Genomic DNA, 26,328 nt, shown 5'->3' with positions numbered 1-26,328 from the left:
TATTGGTATAGCTAAGATCCAATAAAGATTGTATCTACTGATGACACTGAGTGTAAACTAATCACTCTGCAAAAACTCAGTTAAAGCTTTTCATGTCACCAGCATGGGTTGGCAGAGGCTGCCGATGCAACAAAAACTGCAAAGCTTGTAAACAGCCAGCATCGACTGCACTCTTTAGATCAGTCAGGTGCAACCAAAACTTTAATTTTATGGGGCAGTTTAGTGATAGCGATTCTATTGTTGTGTAATTCCAGTATTGTCACGGCCTGAACGTGTAATTGAATGAACATTTGAGAGAAAAGTTAGTGGATAATCTCTTCGCTAATAATAAGCTGCCCAATCAAAAACAAGCTTTGGTCACGTCTGGCCAAACGAGCTTTAGCATGGCCAAACCAGTTGAAAGCTTTTTGGCTACAGTGGGTAAAAAGTAGCTAGTGTCTACTGTTAGCCAAAGTTTTCAACGCTGCCGGTTGTATTTGAAATGTAGGGGGGATAGTCATGTCTTGGCATTCATTGTAAAATTCAGCAGCTTTATTAGTAATACCCTAGGACACTTATGTATTCGCCTCATCGAACTTTCGCGTTTTCGCGGAGTCATCCTCTCGCGAAAATTTCATGAGCGAAACTAAACTATCATAACGAATGAGCGAAAATGCGGAATTAAATAGCTTTGTTTATTGATAGTCCAAGAAACAAATGGCAGCAAGCTATCAAATTGCATCATCGATTTCGGCCACACAAATTTACCTGCGGTTCACAATTACAAACTAGTCCCAAATTGAAAAAAATTTTCTTACCGATGAACCAAACCTGAGGAATCTAATTATGTTTGTTCCACTGCATTTATTCTCACATCACTATATTTTCGCACTCATCAGAGCTGTGAAATTAAGTTGCATCAAAATTTTACTCTTTATGCTACTCACGAAACTAAATACTAGCAAAATATAAGTGTCCTAGGGTAGCTGCTCTTGAGAAGGCTCAGTTGCCATATGGCCGGGTCTTAATTGTTGAATGGAAAAAATTGGCATCCAGATAATTTGGTAACAACATTGTAGGAGAGTTGTGATGACATTGCATAAGTGTGCCAGGAGAAAAAAACTTCAAAATATTTTGAAACCTAATCGCGAGGCAAAAGGCAGGAGAAGGTTATTTGCGAAAAGTTTTTCTGCATATTATAGCAACAGCATGTTCTTTGCCACTGAAAAGAAAACAAAGAGAGAACTTATGTTTTTAGGTAAAGCACCCAGAGAGCCAAGTATCTAAACTATACCCGGTGTTTTTGTACTTTAGCTTATATAATGTACATGTATTTTAACAGTGGATACTGGTTCTACTTAGTCCTTTGTCACCCCTTGTAGTCAGAGCATACAAAGTTACAAGTGCACAGAGTCTGAAGTGTACAAGGTTCAAACTGCGCAAGTCTGAAGTGTACAAAACTTGAAATGTGTAAAGTTCGGTAATCAAAGTTTAAGCATATCAAGCCTGAAACGTACCAACTCTAATGTGCTGCAAGCCTGTAGTGTACAAAGTCTGAAGAGTAAAAAGTCTGAAGTATATAAAGTTTGTAGTGTACAAAGTCTGAAATGTAAAAAGTCAGAAGTGTACAAAGTCTGAAATGTAAAAAGTCAGAAGTGTACAAAGTCTGAAGTGTACAAAACCTAAAATGGTTGACCTCTGAAGTGTACCATATATACAGAACAACCATCTCTTTTTCAAGATTGAACTGCATTCAGAGACGTGTAAGCCATGTATATGGTCACAAGTAAATTCATTAAACTCAAAATAGATAATATTATAGAAAGTTGTGCTAAGCGTGGAACCAAAGAGGTTATAAACTCATTGATACAAAGAAAGTGTAACACTGAGCTATCACTGATACATGCCTACTTCTATGTGACCTTTCAGAAATGGTTGAAACTCTGTCTTTAGAGACCGAAACTAGTCAGGTTAGTGAGCTGTACTTGAAACAAAAAAAATTGTAAAAATATTGCAGATCTCATTGCTAGCTCACAGATGATTTTTAAAACAAGTGCACAAAAATGCAAAATGAAAAAAGCTAGACCAATTTATAACAAAAAGTATTACATTATAATAAACAATGAAGCATATTTTGGGTCTCTAGAAGAATTTAGTTTTAATAGAAATACTAGCGAGTGACAGCCAGTTTTCTCTCCATACATCATAAGATAGAGAGTGAGTCGTTGGACCCCTGAAGGCACATAAGGTTTTAGTACATAAAATCAATGCTTTTCAGCATAGATTGAGCGCCGATGGCTATAAATCAGAACCAAGAAGGTTCAACTCATTTAGTGTTGACAGCTTTAGGATTAACCTTTTGAACCGCTGGCACCCGTCTTGATAGTTAAAGTCGCAGTAAGATGCTAAGGCTCTTGAGTGCAGCTCCTGCAGCAGTTTCAACTTCTTGATATCCTCAAGGGAGGCAACTCCCTCTAGAACACAAAATTATCTCTAATTCAACAGTTGTTTATTGATGCATTAACTACCTGTTATGTTTCTGCACAGAAGCAATTAAATAGAGTATTAAATTAGAGAAATGGTTTATTGCACACTCCAGAGACAACTGATTTGATAACAGAAAACCCAAGTATTTATATGTTTGGTCATAGAAAAGCTTTGTAAAAAGCTACAAGCATTATTAATAGCTATAATGAGACAGTACTATATAATATTAGCTTGTATAAAGCTTTAGCTAAAAAGCATAATGTTTGTTGGCAAAGTACCAGTAATACTTGGCACTTGCATGACACTACCTAATGCGGTCTACTTTATTTAATGTTCCATTTTCTCGCAAAGTATAAGCTAGAAAATGAATCCTGGTAAAAATTTGGAGTTTTAAAAAGATCTGCTAGTTTTGATGAAAAATAGAAAAAAATAGATATATATATATATATATTTATAGATATTTATATATATATATATATTTATAAATATTTATATATATTCTTATATATTTATATATAAATCTCAAAGTTTGTGTGTCCTTCAGTGTTACCAGCTAGTGCTATTAAAATTTAGAATTAAAAGCTCGCATCGTGCTAGGTGTGAACTTGGAATGCCCATTCACTAGGCAAATACCTAACCAATTAAGCTACGCAAGATTGACAGAGATATTGGGTGATATATGTCGCTATGTGGGCGAAAATATGCTACCACTCTCAATTACGGCGCAATGTAATTTTATGCTTGCTCTCACGGCTCTTATTAGCAAGCTTACTCACATTATTAATTGGCAAGGTGCCAGGCTAATAGCAAGTGGCAAGCAACTACATTACTTCTCACTGTTTATAAGATTTTTAATACTCGTGCATTGCTGGGCATTCTGCTAATCATTTATCAAAGCATTGTTACGTGTAATCATTTTGATTTAGTTTCATCAGCCAATCAAATCATATATTTGTACAATATTTCATGCGCATTCCAAGTTGATCATTCTAATGTCAAGTTTGATACAGCAATTCCTCATTTTACGCAGTTAATGCTGACCAGAGACCTCACAATAAGTAAAAATTTGTGAAATAAAACTTAATTTTCAAAGTACATGTATGAGTAAAAGATTTAACACTTAAACTGCTTTTTAAACTTCTTGTAACTATTGCATGATTTTCTAACAATATAGAAAAATCTATATATAATTATAATCATACTAGCGGAATGTCTGGAATAGCACGAGTATTAATATTTAGTTTATAAACAGGGAGAGGTAACGTAGTTGTTTGCAACTTACCATTAGCCTGGCACAATGCTAATGGCTAATTTGGGTAAGCTTACTAATAAGAGCTGTAAGAGCCAGCATAAAATTAGGTTGCGCCATAACGGAGAGCGGTAGCATATTTTCACTGACATAGCCACATATATCGCCCAATGGATTAATCAATCTCGTGTAGCTAAATTGGTAAGGTATTTGCCTGGTGAATGGAAGGTTCCGAGACCAAATCTTCTGTGATATGGATTCCTCTTTCCAACATTTTAATAGCTATAACTGGACAATCCGAAGGACACACAGACTTTGAGATTTATATATATAGATTACGATAAGTAAATCAATTTAATGTTTTTTGTCGTCTTAGTTTATATTTCAACTTAAGTTCTAGTATTTTAAGCCGGATATTGCCCTTTTGCAGAACCTAATAGTTTGAACTTAATCTGATCAGAACAGTTCTGCTTTAGATTAACTGGGTTTGTTGTGAGAAGGAAGTCACATGTTTGTAAGCTTGTGAGAGGCGATAACATTATAACTCTCTGTTGTTATAATGAGAGTCATGAGTGTTCAAGATGTGTCATGAACAATTTATGCTTCTGCTCTCCAAAAAAAGTCACAGGAAAAAAGCGAACTGTGATAGTTGCTTGCACACGAATGCTTACAGAGTGATCTCACTGGGTCAGAATATGAGTGAAACTTTGTATTTTATAATTTTAATTTTGTTTTTGTTTTTGCCTTTTCTATATATTCTTATTTTTTAACGCATATCGTTTAATCCCCTAATGTACTGAACCACGAAGTAGCAAGGTATTACTGTATGTGTTTGGGATTCTGTATGGAATGAACATGCTTGAAAGTATACCTGAGTATAAGCAAATACATGCCAGCAATGCATATTCCACATCATCTGTCTTTATGTCAGCCATTCCTTTGCAGAAACAGAAAATACTGATAGTTGAGTTACCAAGACCAGCGTCTCTCAAAGACTCCTCTGTATATTTACATTTTTTGGCAATTCTAATCGTACCGGTACTTGAGTCAAACTGCCTGGCCATTTTTAGTGTAAGCAGCTGAGCGATGTTGTTCTACAAGACAGTAAAATAGCAAAATGTTGTTAAAGATCTACCAAGTACAGTAGATGCTCCTACAATCTCAAGGCCGGTTCACACTATAATCGACTTATCTTGGTGTTGATGACACAATACTTTGGTGATAGTCGATGATAATAATGTTCACATTATCACAAACCCATCCACGTTTGCATCAACAAATACTCTCTGAAGTTGTGCTCTCAATTTTCTTTTTAAATTTTCACGAAGAAACGTCTATGTGTTTGTGTGCTTTAATCAAATACTAGTCCCGCAGCAACTACTATAAACAGAAATGAATAAATTACGCCATCCATGACCGTGAATTAGTATTGTCGAAATGGTTCACATTAGAAAGGCAGTCAGCAATGCTTGGAAAAACATCAGGAAAGTTTGACAACTGCAAACTTTTCCGACGTGTTGCTTTGTCGATGCTATCGGTTTATGGTTCACATAATCGACGATGAATGCCGAAAGGAAAACGCCGACATACGGGGATATAGGGTGAACCAGCCTTTAGTAGTGTGTTCTGAGAACATTCACATCACAGGGATTTTACGGTATATGAACAGTGAAATACGTGTAAATTGCCTAATCAGTTCTTAACTTAAACTTGACTTCAAGTTAAGTTTAAAGTTAATATTTAAACTTAACTTTAAGTTTAAATTGCACTTAAACTTGACTTTAAGTTGAATTTAAACTTTAAAATTAACCTAATTCAATGACTGTACAATAACGGCGGTATTATTGGTTTGTACCTACAAATTTTCCCTTTTTTCTTATCATTTACATTTGGTTTACAGTCCAAGATTACATTAATTTTATGCTAAGGTTAAGGAAGTGCACACTTTCAATGTATATTTAATTCAATTTTATTCTTAGCCAATGGCAACTACATAACCTCCCACTGTTTAAAATTTATTTTAAACCTTGAGCAAATGTGTAGCATGAAAAGTAAAAAATGTTTTTCAACAATCTGTTTTAGCTGTGCCTCGGGCTTTCGAATATTTGAATTATGCATTGACCGGACACACACAGAAATAGACGAATACCTTCATTTAAAAGTTAGAATAGTAAATGTTGCCTATATTGATTAAAAATAGATATTCTATGCAAAAACTTTACATACATACATTACCCGTATAACGCCGAGAATTTTGCTAGTATTGCTATATTTTTGTGTATTTTTGTATATGTATGAGCGAGTTTTGCATTTTCAGAAAGGCCCAACTAAGAATAACACAGTCAAACATTCAGACTTGTTTTAATATAAAAACTTCTCACTTAGCTAAGAAACATCAGCCTACAACTGCCTGCAATTAACAGGAGGTCAAAAGCTTGTCTGGTAAAACATCCAATCCTGGGATTAAAGTTAATTACGTCACAATTGCTTATGAATTTTTCTGTGTGTTATCTATTACGGACATTTTTATGAATTATTGAAATACACTTCTATTCAGCAAATATGGATACTCGCAATTAGCAGACTTATACTCAACACAAATAGCAGATCTTATGAAGGACTAAACAAGATATTACCTAAAATTCTTTTTATCATTACAAAACTCACCATAATATGCTATTGCAGATATCAAAAGATTTCTTAGGCTATTGCATACAAATACCTCCTGCCACTTGTTGTCACCTAATGTTTTAAGAACAGAACATATTAATGCTCGTACATGCGGATGGAGCACGTCATGTGATTTAAATCGCAAGACTTGATGATGACATTATCTTGTGATTTGGCATAGGTTTGTTATATGTGACACTAGGCTGACATACCAAACAGGTTTCTTATGTAACATGATCAATACATATATACATATCCTACTATGGATGCATAATGACATGAAATATACTAGCATAACATGTGCTTTTATAAAGTGTACTGATATGACATGTACCGAAATGACATGTACTGATATAAAATGTACTGATATGACATGTACCGATATGACATGTGCTGATATGACATGTACCGAAATGACATGTATTCATATGACATGTACTGATATGACATGTCCTGATATGACATGTACTGATATGAAATGTACTGATATGACATGTACTGATATAACATGTACTAAGAGAAAAATGTTTTACGTATTCCAACCTTCAGAAGAACCGTCTGATCCTCTTGAGAGAAGTCATTAAACATAATCAGCTGTTTAGCGAAGTTGACAATGTGTTGAGCAGTGAGTACTGTGTGCTGCACCCTCCGCATGTAAAGCAGCTGACCCATTTCATCAGCTTTGTAATCCTTGAGGTCACTCTGGAAAAGACAAGAGATAGTATGAGTTATTATTTAATGCAACTGACAATGGTAGAAGTGGTGAAATGTTCATCTGTCTAGACTAATAACCTTACATCATCAATAGATTTTAAACGAAACTTGTGAAAGTGCATTCTTAGTAGATTCTCAAAGAAAGTTCAATCATCCTTCATTTTAAATAGGCATATGCCCAACGCTAATTATGTTTGTACAATGTCTAGACGAACCCCTTAGTTTGGTAAAAAAATTTACGTTTTAGAATCGGCATACATGCGGGGACAAAAAGGTAGGTAACAAGTCTCTCTAGTTGCCCCATACGCATGTGTTACTAACCAAGTCAGTATTCAGAACAGAGTTCAACTCTGCTAGAGCTGCTTCCTCACACTTTCTCTGTGACAACTGAACATCTTCTATCAAACCTTTAAACTCTGCCGGAAGTTTCTTGTTTTCACGATCAGAGCCCAACTTTTGGTTGGCGTCTGCTTGATCTGAAAAATAAAGTTTCCCGTTATACATGTAGTTAGTTATAGCTTATTTATCATTTTGAAACTGTACAAAAGGGTTTGAACAGGGAACAACATTGCTGGCAATGTATATCCCGATTCTGTTGAGCGCTGTCAAACACAAATGGCAGCAAGGTCAAGGCTAGTAATAAAGAGTTTGATAATCTTGTGGAACTTGTGGAACTTGAAATGCTGGTGTAGAACTCACAGCATTTCAGGTCTGGTCCTTATTTGGTATGATAAAAGATCAACTTGCACAACACTTTAGATGATCTTATCAGAATATCAAATTTTTTTATCATTTGCGATTGTTTTTGTTGCTCGAATCAGTCTGACTGCAAAAATGTTTTAAATATGACAAAACTTGATTGCGGTTAAAATGCTCAGATCAAGTAGAAGTGTGATTATTTTGTCTATAGTTGCAAAAAGACCAACAAAATAGAGACGCACAATGCTGCAACTTGAATACAATAGCGGATATCAACTATCACGGTGATAACAGCTAGTGACATCATTTCAAGCGTATTTTTCTTTGAGCGTTTTAACCACGATCAAGTTTCATTGATTTTCATAAATTGTGAAAGTTGTTAATTTTTGAAATTCTCAAATCACTTTAGCGATTTTATAACAAGCTAGCATTGTTACCACACTTTTTGAGCTCTTTTTTTCTCAACTTTCAGCCTAGTAAACATCATGTAACAAGCTACGAGAAATTTTAAATAGTTTATCTATCTTTCATAAAAAACTGAGATTATTTTACAAGATGGATTTAAATAATAATGGGTTTTAAGACACCCATCTCCATCATTCTAAATTGGAATAAACATCCCTAACTTTTGTTCCTTAAAAGCTAGAATACGTCACATATTTATGAGCGAAGCTTGTTGTGCCGATCGTGTTGTTTTCGAGACCGAAATTAAAATACTGTAAAAAAGCCATCATGACTGTGAATGTTAGTAGACCAATCTTTATTTTGAGCACAAAATCGGAATCAGTGGGTCTGATTTACCTAGAAAATACGATAAAAGTTGTATGTGGCAGTTATGGTTTAATTAATAAAATTGGTACATCAAAATCTTTACTGCAATCAGGAGAAGTGCAAGCATTGAAAGAGTATTCTTCAACTTTGGTTTCATTCAAAGTCAGAAACCAGCTAGCTACTAAAAAAAACCGGCAAGCCAGTTTTTTTTTAAATTTTGCATTGATCAACCGCATCTATCGCACTCAGAGAGATTGTGCTTAAATATTTCTTAGTGCCTTTTATGTTTTTGACCTTTATTTATACTCAGGGTGAGACTTCTATCTTTACTCCACTAACTTTTCTGTAGTTTGCACATTATAATTTATATGTCTGGTAAATGCAAAAAATTTAGTTGGTTGTCAAATTAAAGCATGTTACTCACTAATACTGAAGCGTAGGTTCACCAGCATTTTCATATTAATGTAATACGCAGGCAAACTTTACGATAACCTTGTAATAACGGCAAACTTTTTAATACAAAGGCAAATTTGCATGAGCATAATTGATCATAAAGCAGATCAAAAAATTGAAAAATATTAAACATGAATGAAATTTATTTCAGTCGAAAAAATTAGATTTCTTTGACTGAAATCAGTTTTAAGTCACTGTGTTTAGGAAAGGAATAAGTTGAAAAATTTGGATTTTTTAAAAAAGAAATCATAATTTTTGTCAACCTCGAAGGGTATGCGTTACCATAGTTAGTGAATGAATAAATGAATGATGGGCTCGCATTAGCGCCATTACCAGTTATATATCTATGGATTAACCAATTGTAAATTACTCAAACAGTAGTATTGTCTTAAAGAGTGGCAGCACTGTAGACTAGAGACAGCAGCAGAGCTGAATGTAGCCTGAAAACTTTAACCAAAAGGTTTTGGCCGTACTCAATTTGATTCAGTCAAGCGCAAATAAAAATCACATTTATTTGGTAAACTTATCAGTGAATGAAATATATTGTTATACGTTCCTGACTAGATAAGCCAGAGAGTCTGAGCACAATATATGGAATCAAAAGCTTTTTACATCATGAGAAATATTTGTTGAAAGTTTAGACTGCGTGTCAAAGATCTGTCCACAGAGGTAATTGTAAGTCTATGTTTGACCGTAATTATTCACGACACTATCACATCTGACTGACTGATAGTTCATACCACTGACACCGCTGAATATTAATGCTAGCAGACATTGCTTAAGAGATGAACTACATGTACATGCAACTGACACTTTACCTACTATTTACATACCTGCACTGCTGCTCTCCATAGGCCAGTTAAATTCAATATTAGTGGGACTGGAGACTGGGTTGGGGCTGCTTGAGGAGTACGAAGAGGATTTAGACTCTTCTGAACAGTTGCTGTCTGAGAGGTCATCTGAGTTTTTAACACTCTCCTTTGAAGCCTGAGACCTTTTCCTTTTAAAGCCTCGGGCACGGCATTGATTCTCTGTGAGCAGACCTGTTTAAAAAAGTACATACTATTGGCAGGTCTACATAAGAATGAAAAACACTGTGGACAGGTTTGTGCAAAGAAAAACAATACTGTAAGCAGGTTCGTTTAGGTAAAAATAACACTATGGGCAGATATGTGTAAAAAACTGCTGAAAGATCTGTGTAAAAATAGAGACTATTGACTACGTCTGTGCAAAGAAAAAAGTGCTGTGAGCAAATTTGTGTAAGGAAAGAATACACTGTCGACGGGTATGTATTAGGAGAATGGACACTAGGTTAGAGAAAGTGGACACCGCGATCAGGTCGGCAGAAAAATGGGAGATACAGTGAGTAGAACTGTATGAAAAACAAGGACATTGCAGGTAGGTGTAAGGAAATAGGACTCTGTGAACAGGTCTGTTTAGGTTAAATGAATACTGTCGGCAAACCTGTTTAAGAAAAGAATACGATGTGGAAAGGTCTGTATAGGTAAAGAAATATGAAAAGCAGATCTGTTTAAAAAACATACTGCTGACAGGTATTTACAAAAATAAAGAACACTGATTAGTTCTGTACAAAAACACAAAGCACTTCGAGCAAATCTATGTAAGAAAAAAGGTAGATTGTTGACAGGTCTGTGTAGGGAGAAATTATACTTTGTGTTAATTTTTATAAGGAAAAGGCTGCCTGTGAGCAGGTCTGTGTGAGAATAGAGAACACTGTAAATAGTTCTATATAGAATAAAGCGTTGTAAATGTGCAGGCATGCATTAGATGAAAGCAACCCTTACATTCTATGAACACGCTAATCTCTGCTTATCACAATAATATAAGCTTATTGTAGTAAAAAGCATTGTAAACCTACACGCTGCTTTTCTTTCATATTTGTGGCGGAAAGTTGACAGGGCCAAGCCCCAGCTAGGCAAGAGACACGGTCGTCGATGAGAGCACAATCGACCGAGAGAGAATGCCGAGACCGACGGAAGACCGAGAGACCGATGGGGTGGAGCCGGCTAGAAACGAGATGATATATAAGGAGGCTGAATGAGTCGGGAGAGCAGAGATCTCTTGCATGTTGTTCTGTTGTAGGCGCACACGGAATTACATGTATTCATATATATTCTTGAAATATATATTTGTTTTATTGTAAAACACTCGGTGGTTTTAATTCTTGTAAAGCAGTAAAGGAGGATGCTACAGTTTTTTTTACAGTTTACAGTTGGCTTCTTGTTTGTAGCTACGACTAAAAATTCATAATTATGGTTGCTATGAAACATAAACTATTTCACAAGTACTTGAACGAGTTGAACACATTCATTTTTGAAAACTTCCGTAGAATTAATTATTAAGTATATACATGTATCATTTACTTTTTGTCAACTTGATTTTATCCATGTATGTAGAAATATGATAAATTTTGGTATCACTGTTGAAATCATGCTCATAGTTCTGGGCTTCTCGACTTGGGTGCTCGTAGAATGTGTATTTGTTGTCACAACAACTTGGTTATGTGACTCGGTATTCTCATCTCTTCTATATATCCAAAATAAATATCGTAACGCCAATCCTGAAAATGATCTGTGCATTTCACTCTACGACGAGGAACTGCGTTTTGATCAAATAACAGGGAAAAAGAGGCAGGAAAGAGTCAACAACTATAAAGTAAGTTGTTTTATATGTCGCTGCCGTGTGACAACATGTCGCTGCCGTGTGACAACCTTAGACTCTTCTTAGAATGACGTTTTCATATATTCCGAATGCCTGTTTTTATTATGTTTTGAGCCTTCTTGTTCCCTTCTAAACAAGAGGGTGTGAAATTGTGGGAGGTTTGTCAACGAAAACGAGTAAGGAAGCCCTATTGGGTGCTCGTGATGTTTATTGGGATTGAGACATACGCAAAGAAGTAAAAGTGAAAGCGCATATCCTTTGTAGATGCAACAATCGATGCTCACACATGTTATATTTTAGCCATTGATCTCTAGCTTAGTCTTTGAATATAGGTTATTGACCTCTTGATGAATGTCACCCATTAGGGTTGACATTATGCACCTAAAGCACTGGAAAACTGTATCACATTTCTCTTTCTGTTTTCATGAATGGTTGTTCATTCTACCACAAGTTGGTACTTGGCACCTAGGATGTTAAAGCCAACACATGTCGGAGCACAGGTCATATATAGGCAAGCGCTTTTCCAGTTTGTAAGTAATGGTTACCAATTTTAGTGTGTGGGTAGTTGATAGGCAAGTACTATGATATATAAAAAGAACAGTTTCCCTCACTCCTTTATGATATAGAATAGTTATTGGTGCTTGAGTCTCTTGCTAGCGATATAAAAGCCTAGAAATTTCAATATTCATCTAAAAAAAATTTGTCGCCCTTACATAGTGCACACTACTCCAAATGAAAAATCAACTTTTCTTAGTTATATATCCAAAACAAATATTGTAACCCAATCAAACCTGAGAAGGATCTGGTTATTTCACTTATCTACAAGGAACCATGTTTCAATCAGATTTTAACAGGGAAGCAGCAGAAAATTCAAAGATCATAAAGGGGGTTGCTTTTTATATGTTGCTGCTTGTGAGAAAACATTTAATCGATCAAACATCGAACCCCAAACCCCAACTTTTTAGGATGACCTCCCAATAACACATTATTTGGTACATAATATGTGTTATTGGAATATAATAATGTGTTACTTTCTAATATGTCTGTTTTTCATTACGTTTTGAGCATTTTTGTTTCATTCAAAGCAATGGAAATTGCTCTCGTCAATAGTAGAGGGTGAGGTGATGAGAATGAATAGGGAAGTGCTGCTCTAAGGGTCTGAGTAGAGGGTCTGAGTCATTTGACGCAGAGGCAGTGAGGAATTTGGTAGAGGTGATCTATTACGAGTTCATCTCATTCAAGCTCTTCTCTTCAATGCTCACTTCCTTATGTACCTTATGGTCCTTATGTACCTTATGGTCCTTATGTACCTTATGGTCCTTATGTACCTTATGGTCCTTATGTACCTTATGGTCCTTATGTACCTTATGGTCCTTATGTACCTTATGGTCCTTATGTACCTTATGGTCCTTATGTACCTTATGGTCCTTATGTACCTTATGGTCCTTATGTACCTTATGGTCCTTATGTACCTTATGGTCCTTATGTACCTTATGGTCCTTATGTACCTTATGGTCCTTATGTACCTTATGGTCCTTATGTACCTTATGGTCCTTATGTACCTTATGGTCCTTATGTACCTTATGGTCCTTATGTACCTTATGGTCAAAGTTTGATCCTATTAAAGATGAACTTACACTTAATAAACATGATCATAAACTTACATGATAATATTTTAGTAGATTTTTTATCAGAAAGTACTGGAATCTTTTTATCATTTGCGGTTGTTTTTTGTGTTTGAAGTGATCTGACTGCCAAGATGTTTCAAAACTAAAATTGACAAAAGTTGATCGTGGTTAAAAATCTCATAAAAATACGTGCTGAAATGATGTCACTAGTCGCGTGGTTGCCTGTCTCTATCATTATTGATATCAGCTATTCAAGTTACAGCGTTATGTGTCTCCATTTAGTTGGCCTCTTTGCAATTATAAACATCATAATCACACTTTTGCTTGAATCTGAGCGTTTAAGCTGTGATCAAATTTGGTCGATTTTGATCTTAAAACATCCTGACAGCCACACTACTGCAAACCTTAAAAACAATCACAAACGCTAGAAAATATTATGATACTTTCTGTCAGAATCTACTAAAATTTCGTCTAAGCTCATCATTAAGGGTAGTTGAAACTGTCCAGTCGCAGCTTAGCCCTGTAAGTGTATGCTGTAGTGACAGGTTTTAGAAACTCCCTTTTTACTGTACCTCACAGTCTATGTTACTAAGGCCGTAAAACTAACCCCTTGACCATCTATTACTATAAAAAAGTTGTTCTGTGACATGAATCGATTTTATTGCCATTATCCTTTCATACCAATATATTACATTTAGATCAATTTTTTATGAAAACATTTTTTGTTAGTACAATTTTTTGTCATTGAATGCGCAGTGACTGCCTGGATATATGACTTAACCCTTTCACTAGGAAAACGACATAAACATCCTTTATCGAATAAGTGGGGAAAGGACATAAGCGGCGTTTTCCATAGAAGTTTACAAAACCATTGCCTAGTAACAATAAAAAAGCAAATTTACGCTGTTAAGCTTAAAATATTTTTGTTAAGATATATATCTATGAATTATGATATGAAACGACTATTTGAAGAGCATTTCCTTTTGGTACAAGACAAACAAATATGAAACCGCGATTCCGTGACAAAAATGTTAAATCGAAAAACCAGTCAGCAAATGATTCGGCTTTCGAAACGTATGAATAAAACTATTATTTGATCCTGTAGTGGTCAGTGATTGCTTGACTGACTAATACAATAAAAAATTACATTATAGTAATGATGTCAACTCTAAAAACGCCGAATATATAGAGAAATGTCATGGATATGGTAGCCTGAACGATAATAATGCTATATCCATTTTGTGCTGTTGGTGTGAATACTAGAAAAGTGCCTCGTAATAGCAACTTCAATACTAGCAACACTGTGCTACTAGCTCTAATACACCTGTTACAACTACTGAGGGATCAGAGAAAGCATATACATGTATAATCACGCAGGCGTACTGAAACATAAATATTACTGACTTGGGTGATGACAAGCCTTCATCGCTCTACTTTTTTTTCTCTCACTCAGGGCTCAACTTCACACCACCTGCTCATACTCCACAATTAAAACAACTTGGTCACTTCTTACATCCTAATGAACAAGGTGAAAGTAATTGTAGAAGCTTACAGTAGCAAAATCTAACAAGTATTACGAGTATACACGTGCAAGGATTGCAGTTCTGCAACTACAGTCCAAACTGCATTTATGGGAAAGTGCAACAGCTGAGTGATGAATTACAATTATTAGACTGTGTCTGAACAAGGGTTTGTGAAAAGTTTCAAACAAAGTAACTTACTTTTATAGAAAGCATCACATCCAAAACATTCAGTAAAAATCAGCTCAAGCCCTGTATGTTCATAGAATCCAAATTTATTGAACTATCAACAAAAAATACACGACTTTTGGACATTTTTGGGAGATTATTACCAAGCGAAAGGGTTAACTTTATTATCTCAAAAACTAGACCATCAGCTGGTTCAGCTCAGCTAGTTCAACTCTAGTTCAGTATTTTGCAGATATGTATGAGTACATGAGATCAATGTGTGCGTATTACAATGAAAAACGTGTAGAGAAACTGCCGGTTATTTCTGCTTTTCTTCCCTCATCTGTTCTTTTTATATACATGTAGATAAGATCATCAAGGTTTATGTAGATACGATACATCAATTTATCATCTCGGCTCAACAGTCCTTTATTTAGCCATCTTGATAGGGCGAGCTAGCTCACCTACGACTAAGTCTTCTGCTGTGATGAAACTCGTCCCGACTTTGTGGTGGGTCCTTGGATTGGTTAAAAAATCGGCCCTGGCCTCGTCGTTTTGCCAGCACACTCTCCTCCTCCAGCCGAGGTCCTGAGAGCTGTCCACTCAGTACTGGGAGGCAAGAGTGATTGAGACCAGAGCCGGTGCCGTTGTGTTCCAAACTCTAGCCGCTGCACCTCGGACTCGGCAAAGGCTAGATCGTTTCTTCTCACTCTCTGGGTCCATATCAGGCTGGCAGTATAGAGGGCCAGCACCTGCCATTGGTGGCTGTTTTCCAGCAACTGGCAGGCTCTTTCCTTCTGCCTGATATCAAAGTTATTGATATCAGCTATTCAAGTTACAGCGTTATGTGTCTCCATTTAGTTGGCCTCTTTGCAATTATAAACATCATAATCACACTTTTGCTTGAATCTGAGCGTTTAAGCTGTGATCAAATTTGGTCGATTTTGATCTTAAAACATCCTGACAGCCACACTACTGCAAACCTTAAAAACAATCACAAACGCTAGAAAATATTATGATACTTTCTGTCAGAATCTACTAAAATTTCGTCTAAGCTCACCATCAAGGGTAGTCGAAACTGTCCAGTCGCAGCTTAGCCCTGTAAGTGTATGCTGTAGTGACAGGTTTTAGAAACTCCCTTTTTACTGTACCTCACAGTCTGTGTTACTAAGGCCGTAAAACTAACCACTTGACCATCTATTACTATAAAAAAGTTGTTCTGCGACATGAATCGATTTTATTGCCATTATCCTTTCATACCAATATATTACATATAGATCAATATTTTATGAAAATATTTTTTGTTAGTATGATTTTTTGTCATTGAATGCCCAGTGACTGCCTAGATATATGACTTAACCCTTTCACTAGGAAAACGACATAAACATCATTTATCGAATAAGTGGGGAAAGGACATAAGCGGCGTTTTCCATAGAAGTTTACAAAGCCGTTGCCTGGTAACAATAAAAAAGCAAATGTACGCTGTAAAGCTTAAAATATTGTTGTTAAAATATATATCTATAAATTATGATATGAAATGATTATCTGAAGGGCATTTCTTTTTGCTACAAGGTAAACAAATATGAAATCGTGATTCCAAGACAAAAATGTAATATTGAAAAACCAGTCAACAAATGATTCGGCTTTCAAAACGAAAGAATAAAACTTATATTTGATCCTGCGGTGGTCAGTGATTACTTGACTAATTAATACAATAATAATTCACATGATAGTAGTGATTTTAACTCTAAAAACATTGAATATATAGAGAAATGTCATGGTTATGGTAGCCTGAACGATAATAATGCTATATCCATGTTGTGCTGTTTTGTGAATACTAGTAAAGTGCCTCGTAATAGCAACTTAAATACTAGCAACACTTATGCTACTAGCTCTAATACACTAATTACAACTACTGAGGGATCAGAGAAAGCATATATACATGTATAATCACGCAGGCTTACTGTAACATAAATGTTACCGACTTAGACGATGACAAGATTTCATCGCTCTACTTTTTTTCTCTCACTCAGGGTCCAACTTCACACCACCTGCTCATACTCCACCATTAAAATAATTTGATCACCTCTTACATCCTAATGAACAAAGTAAGTAAAATGAAAGTAATTGTAGAAGCTTACAATAGCAGAATCTAATAAGTATTACGAGTAAACACGTGCAAACGTTGGAGTTCTGCAACTACAGTCCAAACTGAATTTATCGGAAAATGCAACAGTTGAGTGATGAATTACAATTATTAGACTGTGTCTGAACAAGGGTTTGTGAAAAGTTTCAAACAAAGTAACTTACTTTAATAGAAAGCATCACATTCAAAACATTCAGTAAATATCAGCTCAAGCCAAATATGTTCATAGAATATCAAATTTATTGAACTATCAACAAAAAATACACGACTTTTGGACGTTTTTGTGAGATTATTACTCAGCGAAAGGGTTAACAGCACGATGCGAATATTAAGGCAGCACTATAATATTAAACAGCTAGCAAGCAAGCCAGGGATTACGTGTATGTCACAATTTCCATTTCCATAACATTTTCATAATTCATTTTCATATTATTTCCATTTCCATAAAATTTCCATAATCCATTTCCATATTATTTCCATTTCTATAATATTTCCATAATTCATTTCCATATTATTTTCACTTCCACAACATTTCCATAATTCATTTTCATATTATGTCCATTTCCACAAAATTTCCATAATTCATTTCTATATTATTTTCATTTCCATAACATTTCCATAATCCATTTTCATATTATTTCCATTTCCATAGCATTTTCATAATTCATTTCCATATTATTTCCATTTCCATAACATTTTCATAATTAATTTCCATATTATTTCCATTTCCATAACATTTCCATAATTCATTTCCATATTGTTTCCATTTCCATAACATTTCCATATTTCTAAAATAAGATTTCCATATCCATTTGCATAAAATTATGGAAATATTTATGTTTATGGAAATGGATATGGAAAAGTAAACATTTCCATAATATGTTTAGCGATCCCTGAAGCAAGCTAGTCAAATGTAATAGGGATAGTTCTCATTCTCATTAGTTGAAAATGAGTACATAGCATAAAAATATATCAAGGGTATGGTTACAATCTTTACTACAAAAAGACCCACGTCTGTCCAAAGACAAACTAAGAATGTTAGGAAAGGAGAGTGCACCACACAGGAATTGAACACGAATAATCAGATTTAATGTCAAGCACACTACCACAGCACCACTGATCAGTCTTCCAAATTGAAGAATAACTGTGTATATACTTATTACACATGAGGATCTCTCACGACACTCAGAACTGTCAGCATGCATATAATATTCAGATTTAAACAACATGAACATAAAAAATACTGACAGTGTCAAGCTTCTGGGCAAATATACAAACATTTACTGTTCTCTCTCAAGCCATGTTGACTTTATTATCTCAAAAACTAGACCATCAACTAGTTTAGCTCAGCTAGTTCAACTCTAGTTCAGTATTTTACAGATATATATGACTACATGTAATTAATGTGTGCGTATTACAATGAACAACATGTAGAGAGACTGCTGGTTATTTCTGCTTTTATTCACTCATCTGGGCTTCTTATATACATGTAGATAAGATACATCAACCCATCATCTCGGCTCACCAGTCCTTTGTTTAGCCAGCTTGATAGGGCGAGCTAGCTCACCTACGACTAAGTCTCCTGCTGTGATAAAACTCGGCCCAGTCTTGTTGTGGGTCCTGAGATTGGTTAAACAGTTGGCCCTATTCTCGTCATTCTGCCACTACACTCTCCTCTCCAGCGGAGGTCCTGGGGGCCTGTCCACTCAGCACTGGATGCGAGAGTAATTGAGACCAGAGCCGGTGTCATCGTGTTCAAAACTCTAGTCGCTGCCCGTTGGACTCGGCAAAGGCTAGATAGTCTCCTCTCACTTTCCAGGTCTGTATCAGGCTGGCAGTATAGAGGGCCAGCACCTGCCATTGGTGGCTGTTTATCAGCAACTGGCAGGCTCTTTCCTTCTACCAGTAGTAAAGGACCTCATTAGCTGTCAGCACTCTTAGGGAATGAGTGAATCTCTTGCCGCAGGACTTGACCTGTTTCAAAGGCTTTTCTACTCAATCACTTAGTCTGACAGGAGAACATTTGGGAGCGATCCAGGTTGGCTTGATCGCATAGAAGCAACCTGCAATCTCTGATTCGGCTTGGGATCTAGCGAGTCTACGCTACTCTTTGGACAGCCTTCTTTGAGCACGTGCTTGTCCATAGTGGTTAACTTAGCTGCTGGTTCTCTAGGTGGCAGTCAGCTAAAATCAGAGTGGGAAGCCCAACTTCACAAGAAAAGAAGGTCAGCCATCTTTTTGCTCGCAGAAGGGACATCATTTGGCTTTGGCTACCAAATATATTATGCTTTCACACCCGGCGCCTCAGTGTGTCCTCCGATGTGACGGAATTTAATCGCGAAAAACATGCTGCCATTAGCAGAAGCACATTTAAATGACCAAGTGCTGAACAAAGATCTGCCGGTTCCTTTTGGCACTGGTGGTAACCCCACTCAGGCCGCAAGTGTCAGGCTCCTGTAACACCTCAGTCACCTGCTCCCACCTGTCGCCCCAAATATAACACTCTGTAGGAATGATCTTTTTTTTGACTTGGCAGTCAGCTTCTTTAACTGAACGCGTAATCTACAAGTTAGCGTTTGGGCAGAGGCCAGTGACCTAGCGGGCTCAGTCTCTGTTGAACAAGAGATCCGGGCTGGCTTGGCCAACTCGGCTTCCTTAACTTTTTCCATTTAGTCGAGATGCTTGCGAATTTGGGGCGGCTTCTCTCTCAACTGGTTGCTCAGCATCTTTTTGAAAGGAGAAATCTGAGCAGGCCTCGGCTGGTCGGTCACGAGCAGAAGGGCAAGCAGGTGTCACTCGCCATGAGCATCTCTGTGCGAAAAAGATTTGTCCATAGAGGCAGTCTAATCAGAGAATTTTGCCTCGAAGTCTAATTTTATTTTAACAGCTTTGACCAACAATAGTAAAGTCCATATCTATGGGTCTATTTATTTATGTATTTACCTATGTGTCTATCAATGTTAGATTCCTCTAGTCAATAACTTACAGCTTTCCTGCATTCCTGCATCAAGGCATTTCTTTAACCTGCAAGCCGGGCATTTCCTTCGAGAGAATGGGTCGATAGTGCAGTCACTTTTGAGGCGGCACTTTCTTGAGAAAGACTTTTGAATATTCCGTCGAAAAAATCCTATAAAAACGAAATTGCCTTATATAACAAGAGAAATGGCTGCGGATATCATACAAGCAATAAAATTATTCTCTTGCCCAAAATGCCTTTTTCTAATAGTTTAGCACTAAGAGTCAAAACAGGCTCGGTTACTGGCTGTGCAGCCAAGCAACCAATGCAGATCTTAGTTGGTTACAACTGTGAAAGTCATAAAATATGTTTTGACTTGATATGACTGCCAAGTCTAGCTTGTATATATTCTACGTGCTATAGAGTTTACCTTGTTTATATTCTATGTGTAATAGAGTCTACCTTGTCTATATTCTATGTGTAATAGAGTCTATCTTGTGTATATTCTATGTGTAATAGAGTCTACCTTGTTTATATTCTATGTGTAATAAAGTCTACCTTGTCTATATTCTACGTGTAATAGAGTCTACCTTGTCTATATTCTAGGTGTAATAAAGTCTATATTGTCTGTATTATATGTGTAAAAGAGTCTACTTTGTCTACGTATATTCTACGTGTAATGAAGTCTACCTTGTCTATATTCTACGATGAATAGATACGTATGATAGAAATGCAGTTAGCTTGTTGCTAGATTATTCACTCTAAATAAAATGAAAGATGAACAGATCTCTCTAAACTATTCAGGAGTTTAAGACTTTGCACCACCTGTTAAACAAAAGCAAGATGATATAAAATTGATAATGAAGATTGCGTATTCATTTGTAAAATATCAACTACTTTTGTGGAAGCTTGGTTCAAATTTGTCTTGTCTGCAGGTCAATGAACTCTTTTAGTTATGTGATTTTCTAGCCTCAGTGTTGCTAGATTATATGTTTTACTTTTTTACTTTTTTATGTATATATATTGTTTACCTTTATTTTATTAAATCTATGTATATATACAGTAAAACATTTAATTGAATGCCACTTTTATTTGACTGCCACCTCTACTTGACCGTCACTTTTACACTCTTTGACTATTACGAGCTCGTAATAGCAAGTGAGTGATCAGCAGAAAAGTGTCTACAAAATCGTATAATAATGATTCGGTCATGTCAATAACATTTAGCTCTTTTGTTGTTTCTGATCGTATCGAAGTCTGTTTTCAATCTTCCATGCTTTTCAGTTTTTCATTAAAAATTTAAAAGCACTATGAAAAATAATTATTAATTGTGGGGCTAATAATAGCTCTTTGTTTAACATGGTCTTCATATTGCGATGTATCTGAAAAACGGTACACATTTACGATGGTATATATAAACTACTAGTTTTAGACCAAAGGTTGTGTTTACTGAGCTGAACTTTTACGCGTCGCGTTTGTACAAAATGCAATGCATAAAAAGTTTGCTCTGCTAAAAAATTGTTTGAATGCTAATAGCAATTAGTTCAGAAGTTCAAGAAAAGATTTGATGTCAGCTGACTTTATGAAAGGTATTAGACAGCCAGAAAATGTTTGTTCTATTGAAAGCAACAATCGGAATGCATCTGGCTGAGTAAACGATACCAATATATTTTGTTTCAAGAATGTTTATTTTTTCTGCGCATACTCTAATTATGGTTTGTTTTGGTAACGTGTTCTTGAATATATATTTGTAGCATTTGATAGATTATTATTATATAATTTATAAACTTACAGATTCATAGCATACTATTTGATAGCATCCTTACAGCTATTCTAACTCGATTTCAATGGATCGAGGCTCGTAACTCATCTTTTATTGCACATAAAAAGTCAGTTTTTCCTGCTAGCTGTAGCAAAAATATTGATGAATATATTGTGATTTTATGCAATATTGTTAAATATAGTCATAAAATAGAAATATGCATCCAAATTTAAAATGAAATAAAAAATTGAGAGCTCCAACAAATTGCACAGCTGGGGGCACACACTGTAATATCATTGCACGTCAATTGCAAGCAATATATATCAGCTGGTAGAGATTTTTTTTGGATTTCCAATGCATTTTTATATAGAGATCTTTGAGTTAGCAGATTTATTGCATCCAAAAGGGTTAATATTGCTTGCCTGAAGGAGAGTGCAAAATATAGGCGACACTCGCTTGGCCCATGAAATGGTTAAATTACTCTTCCCAAAATTCTGACAAACCTTTTAAAAATACAATGCCGGCTTCTACTTGAATCCCACCTCTATTTAACCACCACTATAGGGAAAGTTTGCCAAATAGAGCGTCATGGTGTTCAATTAGAGGTTTTATGGTGTATACAACTTAATCGTACTCAGACTGTAAAAATTAAATGGATATTTAACGTTTCACTTCATCTTTATAAAATAAACACAAAAAATGCATTTTAATTTATTAAACTAGATTTTATTATGTAAAATATACTGGCATTTGATGTTTTCAGTTTGATATTTCTGGTGTGCTTAACAAGTTATTTTAAATCGAGAGAGAACTGCATATAAATGGCTCCCAGGTCACATGACTTGTTGTGAACCAATCATATTTGATATCACTGTGTAGCTAAATGATTGCTCTTTCTGGGCTAAGTAAGTTTTTTCCACTTAAATGCACATTTAAGGTAAGGCAACTCTATAAAACCGGTTCTAAGCGTATGCTACTGCCTTGCATATCTGCCTACAACTGTTTGTTACAATCACAAGACAGAATCCTTTCGACTAGACTACGACAAAACTCAAATTGCGTCACTTAATGTTATATGAATAATTTGTAAACGTTTTGCTGGTATTCCGTGTTTACCTTCGAAAATGAAATTATAAGCTTCATAAAATTGTGTTACTTTTTTTTGATTTGTCATCCGCTGTCGGTGCTGCTGCTTCTTTGTCATTGATTCCTTAAATGTTTAAAGAACCAATCACCAAAGGATGCCAAGGAGTTTAAAGGAGGCATGCATCTACGAACAGTGATAGCTGGTGGTGAAACTGCTTTTCAATCTAGAGTAAGACAGGCAGGTTTCTAAATTTCTCATCAAATATGAACATATATTGGTTATCGCGTTGGTGGAACTTCTGTGAACCCCCCTTCAAATAGTTTGCATTGTTTGAACTTGAAGACTCATTCTTTGATTTCTAACAGAAAAGTACAATTTTATCTGGCCTCTTCGAAATCTGGCTGCCAGAGTAAATAACCACTGACTATCACAGATAAGCAACATGCGAACTAATAAATTGGTTTCTTTTATTCACTTCATATATAATAAGCTGTGATTTAGATAGAAATCTGACTATTTGTAAAATGTAAAAGCTGGCTGTGTATCCACCCACTTTTTTATCCAGTAGGCTGGCCATGTGCCCACCCCGCTTTATTATCAAAAAGGCTGACTGGGTACCCAGCCTTCGATCTTGACAGACTTTCAGGCTAATTCTTGCAGTTTATAATGGCATGCCACTGAATGAACTCTCACTCCTTACCGTAGCAAGAGCCGTACTTGTCCATTGCCACGGTTGAAGGGGCAAAAAAAGACTGCATTATACAAGTTTCACACCCTCAACGTTCAGCTTTGCCGCTTGCGCACTACACCCACTACACCTGCATCAATCAATCATCTTTCTTGCTGTGACAATTATTGTGTATATACTTATTCTCTGTTAACTGTTGACACACCCTTGATCTCTCAGACTGCACTGGGCTGCCATGGTAAATATATTAAGTGCAGAGCTAAAGAATGCCAAGGAAAACTTACTACTTGTTTCAAGACTAGCCAATTATTGTGTGAGCTCAGTGACTCATAACAACGCTACCCCACAAAGAAATGTGTGTTATTTACAAAAGCTTTTGTAGAGGTGAATGACCTCTGCGCTCGACTGGCTGTGTACTACAGAGCAGTTCGGTATGCTAGCCTAGCCTGATATTAAGGTGAAGAGGAAGGACTCCTCAAAGGTTTGCTGGTGAACAGGCTGATATGAATAATTAACGGCTATACATGTAGGCCTACTGTTACAACCTGAGAGCTACCCCTAGTTGACTTATTCCAGTGGCTGACGATGTGTGTTCAGTGCACTACTGCAATCCTACGCATCTACGTTAGCGTATATATCACTACCGATTTGCGTATCTACCTACAATTGTGTTTTACAATCACAAGTCAGAATCTCTTCTGACCAGACTACAACAAAACTCACATTGCGTCATTTGGTGTCATATGTACAACTTGTAAAGGCTTTACGTGTATTACGTATCTATGTTTAAAATTGCGTTACTTTGCCTTGATGTAGACACAGTTCCTTACTGGAGTGTTTTACTCCTCATCTCTTTGCTAGTGATGCTGCTTCCTGGCCTTTGAGCTTAGTTCTGCTTTTTCAGGTGCTGCTCTTTCTAACCCAGTTTTGATTTGCTATAAATGAATTTCTGTCTGCTGGTATAAATATGTCCATAAAAATCCTAACAGTTAAGAAAAACAGACCAATATAATTACCTTTGCAGCCCTCGCAACTGAGAACTCCGTAGTGATAGCCTGAGGCGTGGTCTCCGCACACCATACACTTATCTGAACCATCTTCTAGGAATTTACCCAGGTCACGATCCATCTACAGTATTTCAAGGGTATTTACTCATCTTGGACTCTTGTAACAAAGTTATATTAGAGATAGGAATACACAGCTGGAATATTCCAGCTCTAGTTAGCTCTGATGGTTGGTGTAGTTCCATCAAGTATTACAGATTCAAGAATAATGAATATGTTTGATTGTGACAAGCACTATGATTGGTTGGTACAACCAATCATAGTATCCTCACAGACAGACATCCAAGTTTTGCCTCTTTTAGCTGCCTGGATTGTAGCAGTTAAGGGTGTGTCATTCATTTTAATAGAGTTTACATACTTGTACACTGGGAATTGTCATGTCTATCTGAACACGCTTCCTGTGTTTTGACACAAAATTCAAAGTGTTTGTGGAAACATAATACCAAATTTTCTAAAAAGAGTCAATCGTAACCCAACTTTTCAAATGCTTCATAAATCTACAAGCTCCTAAAACACTGAAAAATATTACTGATGTGTACTTTTGCTAAAAACAGGAAAGTAAGTCTACAATTTCTAATTTAGGTACTCTACGCATCTACATCTAGCTCAAAATCTAATGTCAATACTTAGTTTATAATCTAATGTAACGATTGCACGTGTAGAACAGAAAGAAAGTGTCTCACATACCGAGTGCCGTTTTTATTTTCGACCAAGTCTTTACAGAGCGCCAAGAATGTGTGAAGTTGTCAACAGAAAAACTACGAGTGCTGTGAGTGAGAATAGCCTAGAAATACAAACACCCGCTAGCCGAGAGCCCGTGTGCGCTCATCTGTATATGTCAGTGACCCGAGTGTCTTTATCTCTGCCAGCTAATCATTTACGCCTCGCTAGAAAAACTTACAGCAGCTTCAACTCAAGAACTAATTGAGAATGTCAGATGCAGGTGGAATGACCTTATGCATTACTTGTGCTATATTTCACTTTATTTACCACTTGGTTAGTAACTTTCTCATGCAGTTAATAATCAGGGATGTACCGGGCGATGATATGAGTCTGTTTTTTCTGTTCTATGATCGCATGTACTCAGACTCAGACACACGCATATGACATGATCAATATTTATAAAAAATCTATCTAAGAAGGAACCACAGTGTAATTAAACTTAAATCAACACACACACATGCACACGCGCACATGCACGCACATGCACGCGCACACATGCACACACGCACACACTCACGCGCGCACACACACACGCGCACACACTCGCGCACACACACACGCACACACACGCGCACACACGCACACACACACGCACGCACACACACACACGCACACACACGCACACGCACACACACGCGCACACACGCGCACACACGCGCACACTCACGCACACGCACACACACACGCACACATAGGGAGTAGGCTAGCTGTAACAGCTAGCCTACTCCCTGTATATATCTCACTTTTACTGCATTAAGTTGACTTTTTAGCTGCCTCAGTTAGACAGCTGAAAATAGCTGTTTAACTGAGACAGCTATTTTCAGCTATTTTCAGCTGCTCTCAGCTGTCTAACATCCCAAAATAAAGAATTTTATACAAACC

The 26,328-nt window shown here is 36.3% G+C and overlaps 1 protein-coding gene across 1 annotated transcript; it reads right to left on the bottom strand.

The window, feature by feature from the left end:
• Nucleotides 1-1,737: 1,737 nt before the first annotated feature.
• Nucleotides 1,738-25,466, bottom strand: LOC137408604 (oxysterols receptor LXR-beta-like). Its single transcript, XM_068095187.1, has 8 exons — nt 25,411-25,466; nt 24,676-24,787; nt 20,153-20,293; nt 9,856-10,065; nt 7,421-7,575; nt 6,929-7,087; nt 4,587-4,809; nt 1,738-2,453 (listed from the first exon to the last, which is right to left on the bottom strand). The coding sequence occupies exons 2-8, from the start codon at nt 24,785-24,787 to the stop codon at nt 2,278-2,280; spliced, it is 1,176 nt and encodes a 391-aa protein (XP_067951288.1). The 5' UTR covers nt 25,411-25,466; the 3' UTR covers nt 1,738-2,277.
• Between the last annotated feature and the right edge of the window lie 862 nt (nt 25,467-26,328).

Source organism: Watersipora subatra, chromosome 11, assembly GCF_963576615.1.
Source record: "Watersipora subatra chromosome 11, tzWatSuba1.1, whole genome shotgun sequence".
In the NCBI taxonomy this organism is placed as follows: domain Eukaryota; kingdom Metazoa; phylum Bryozoa; class Gymnolaemata; order Cheilostomatida; family Watersiporidae; genus Watersipora; species Watersipora subatra.
This window is presented reverse-complemented; position numbering and strand designations above follow the sequence as displayed.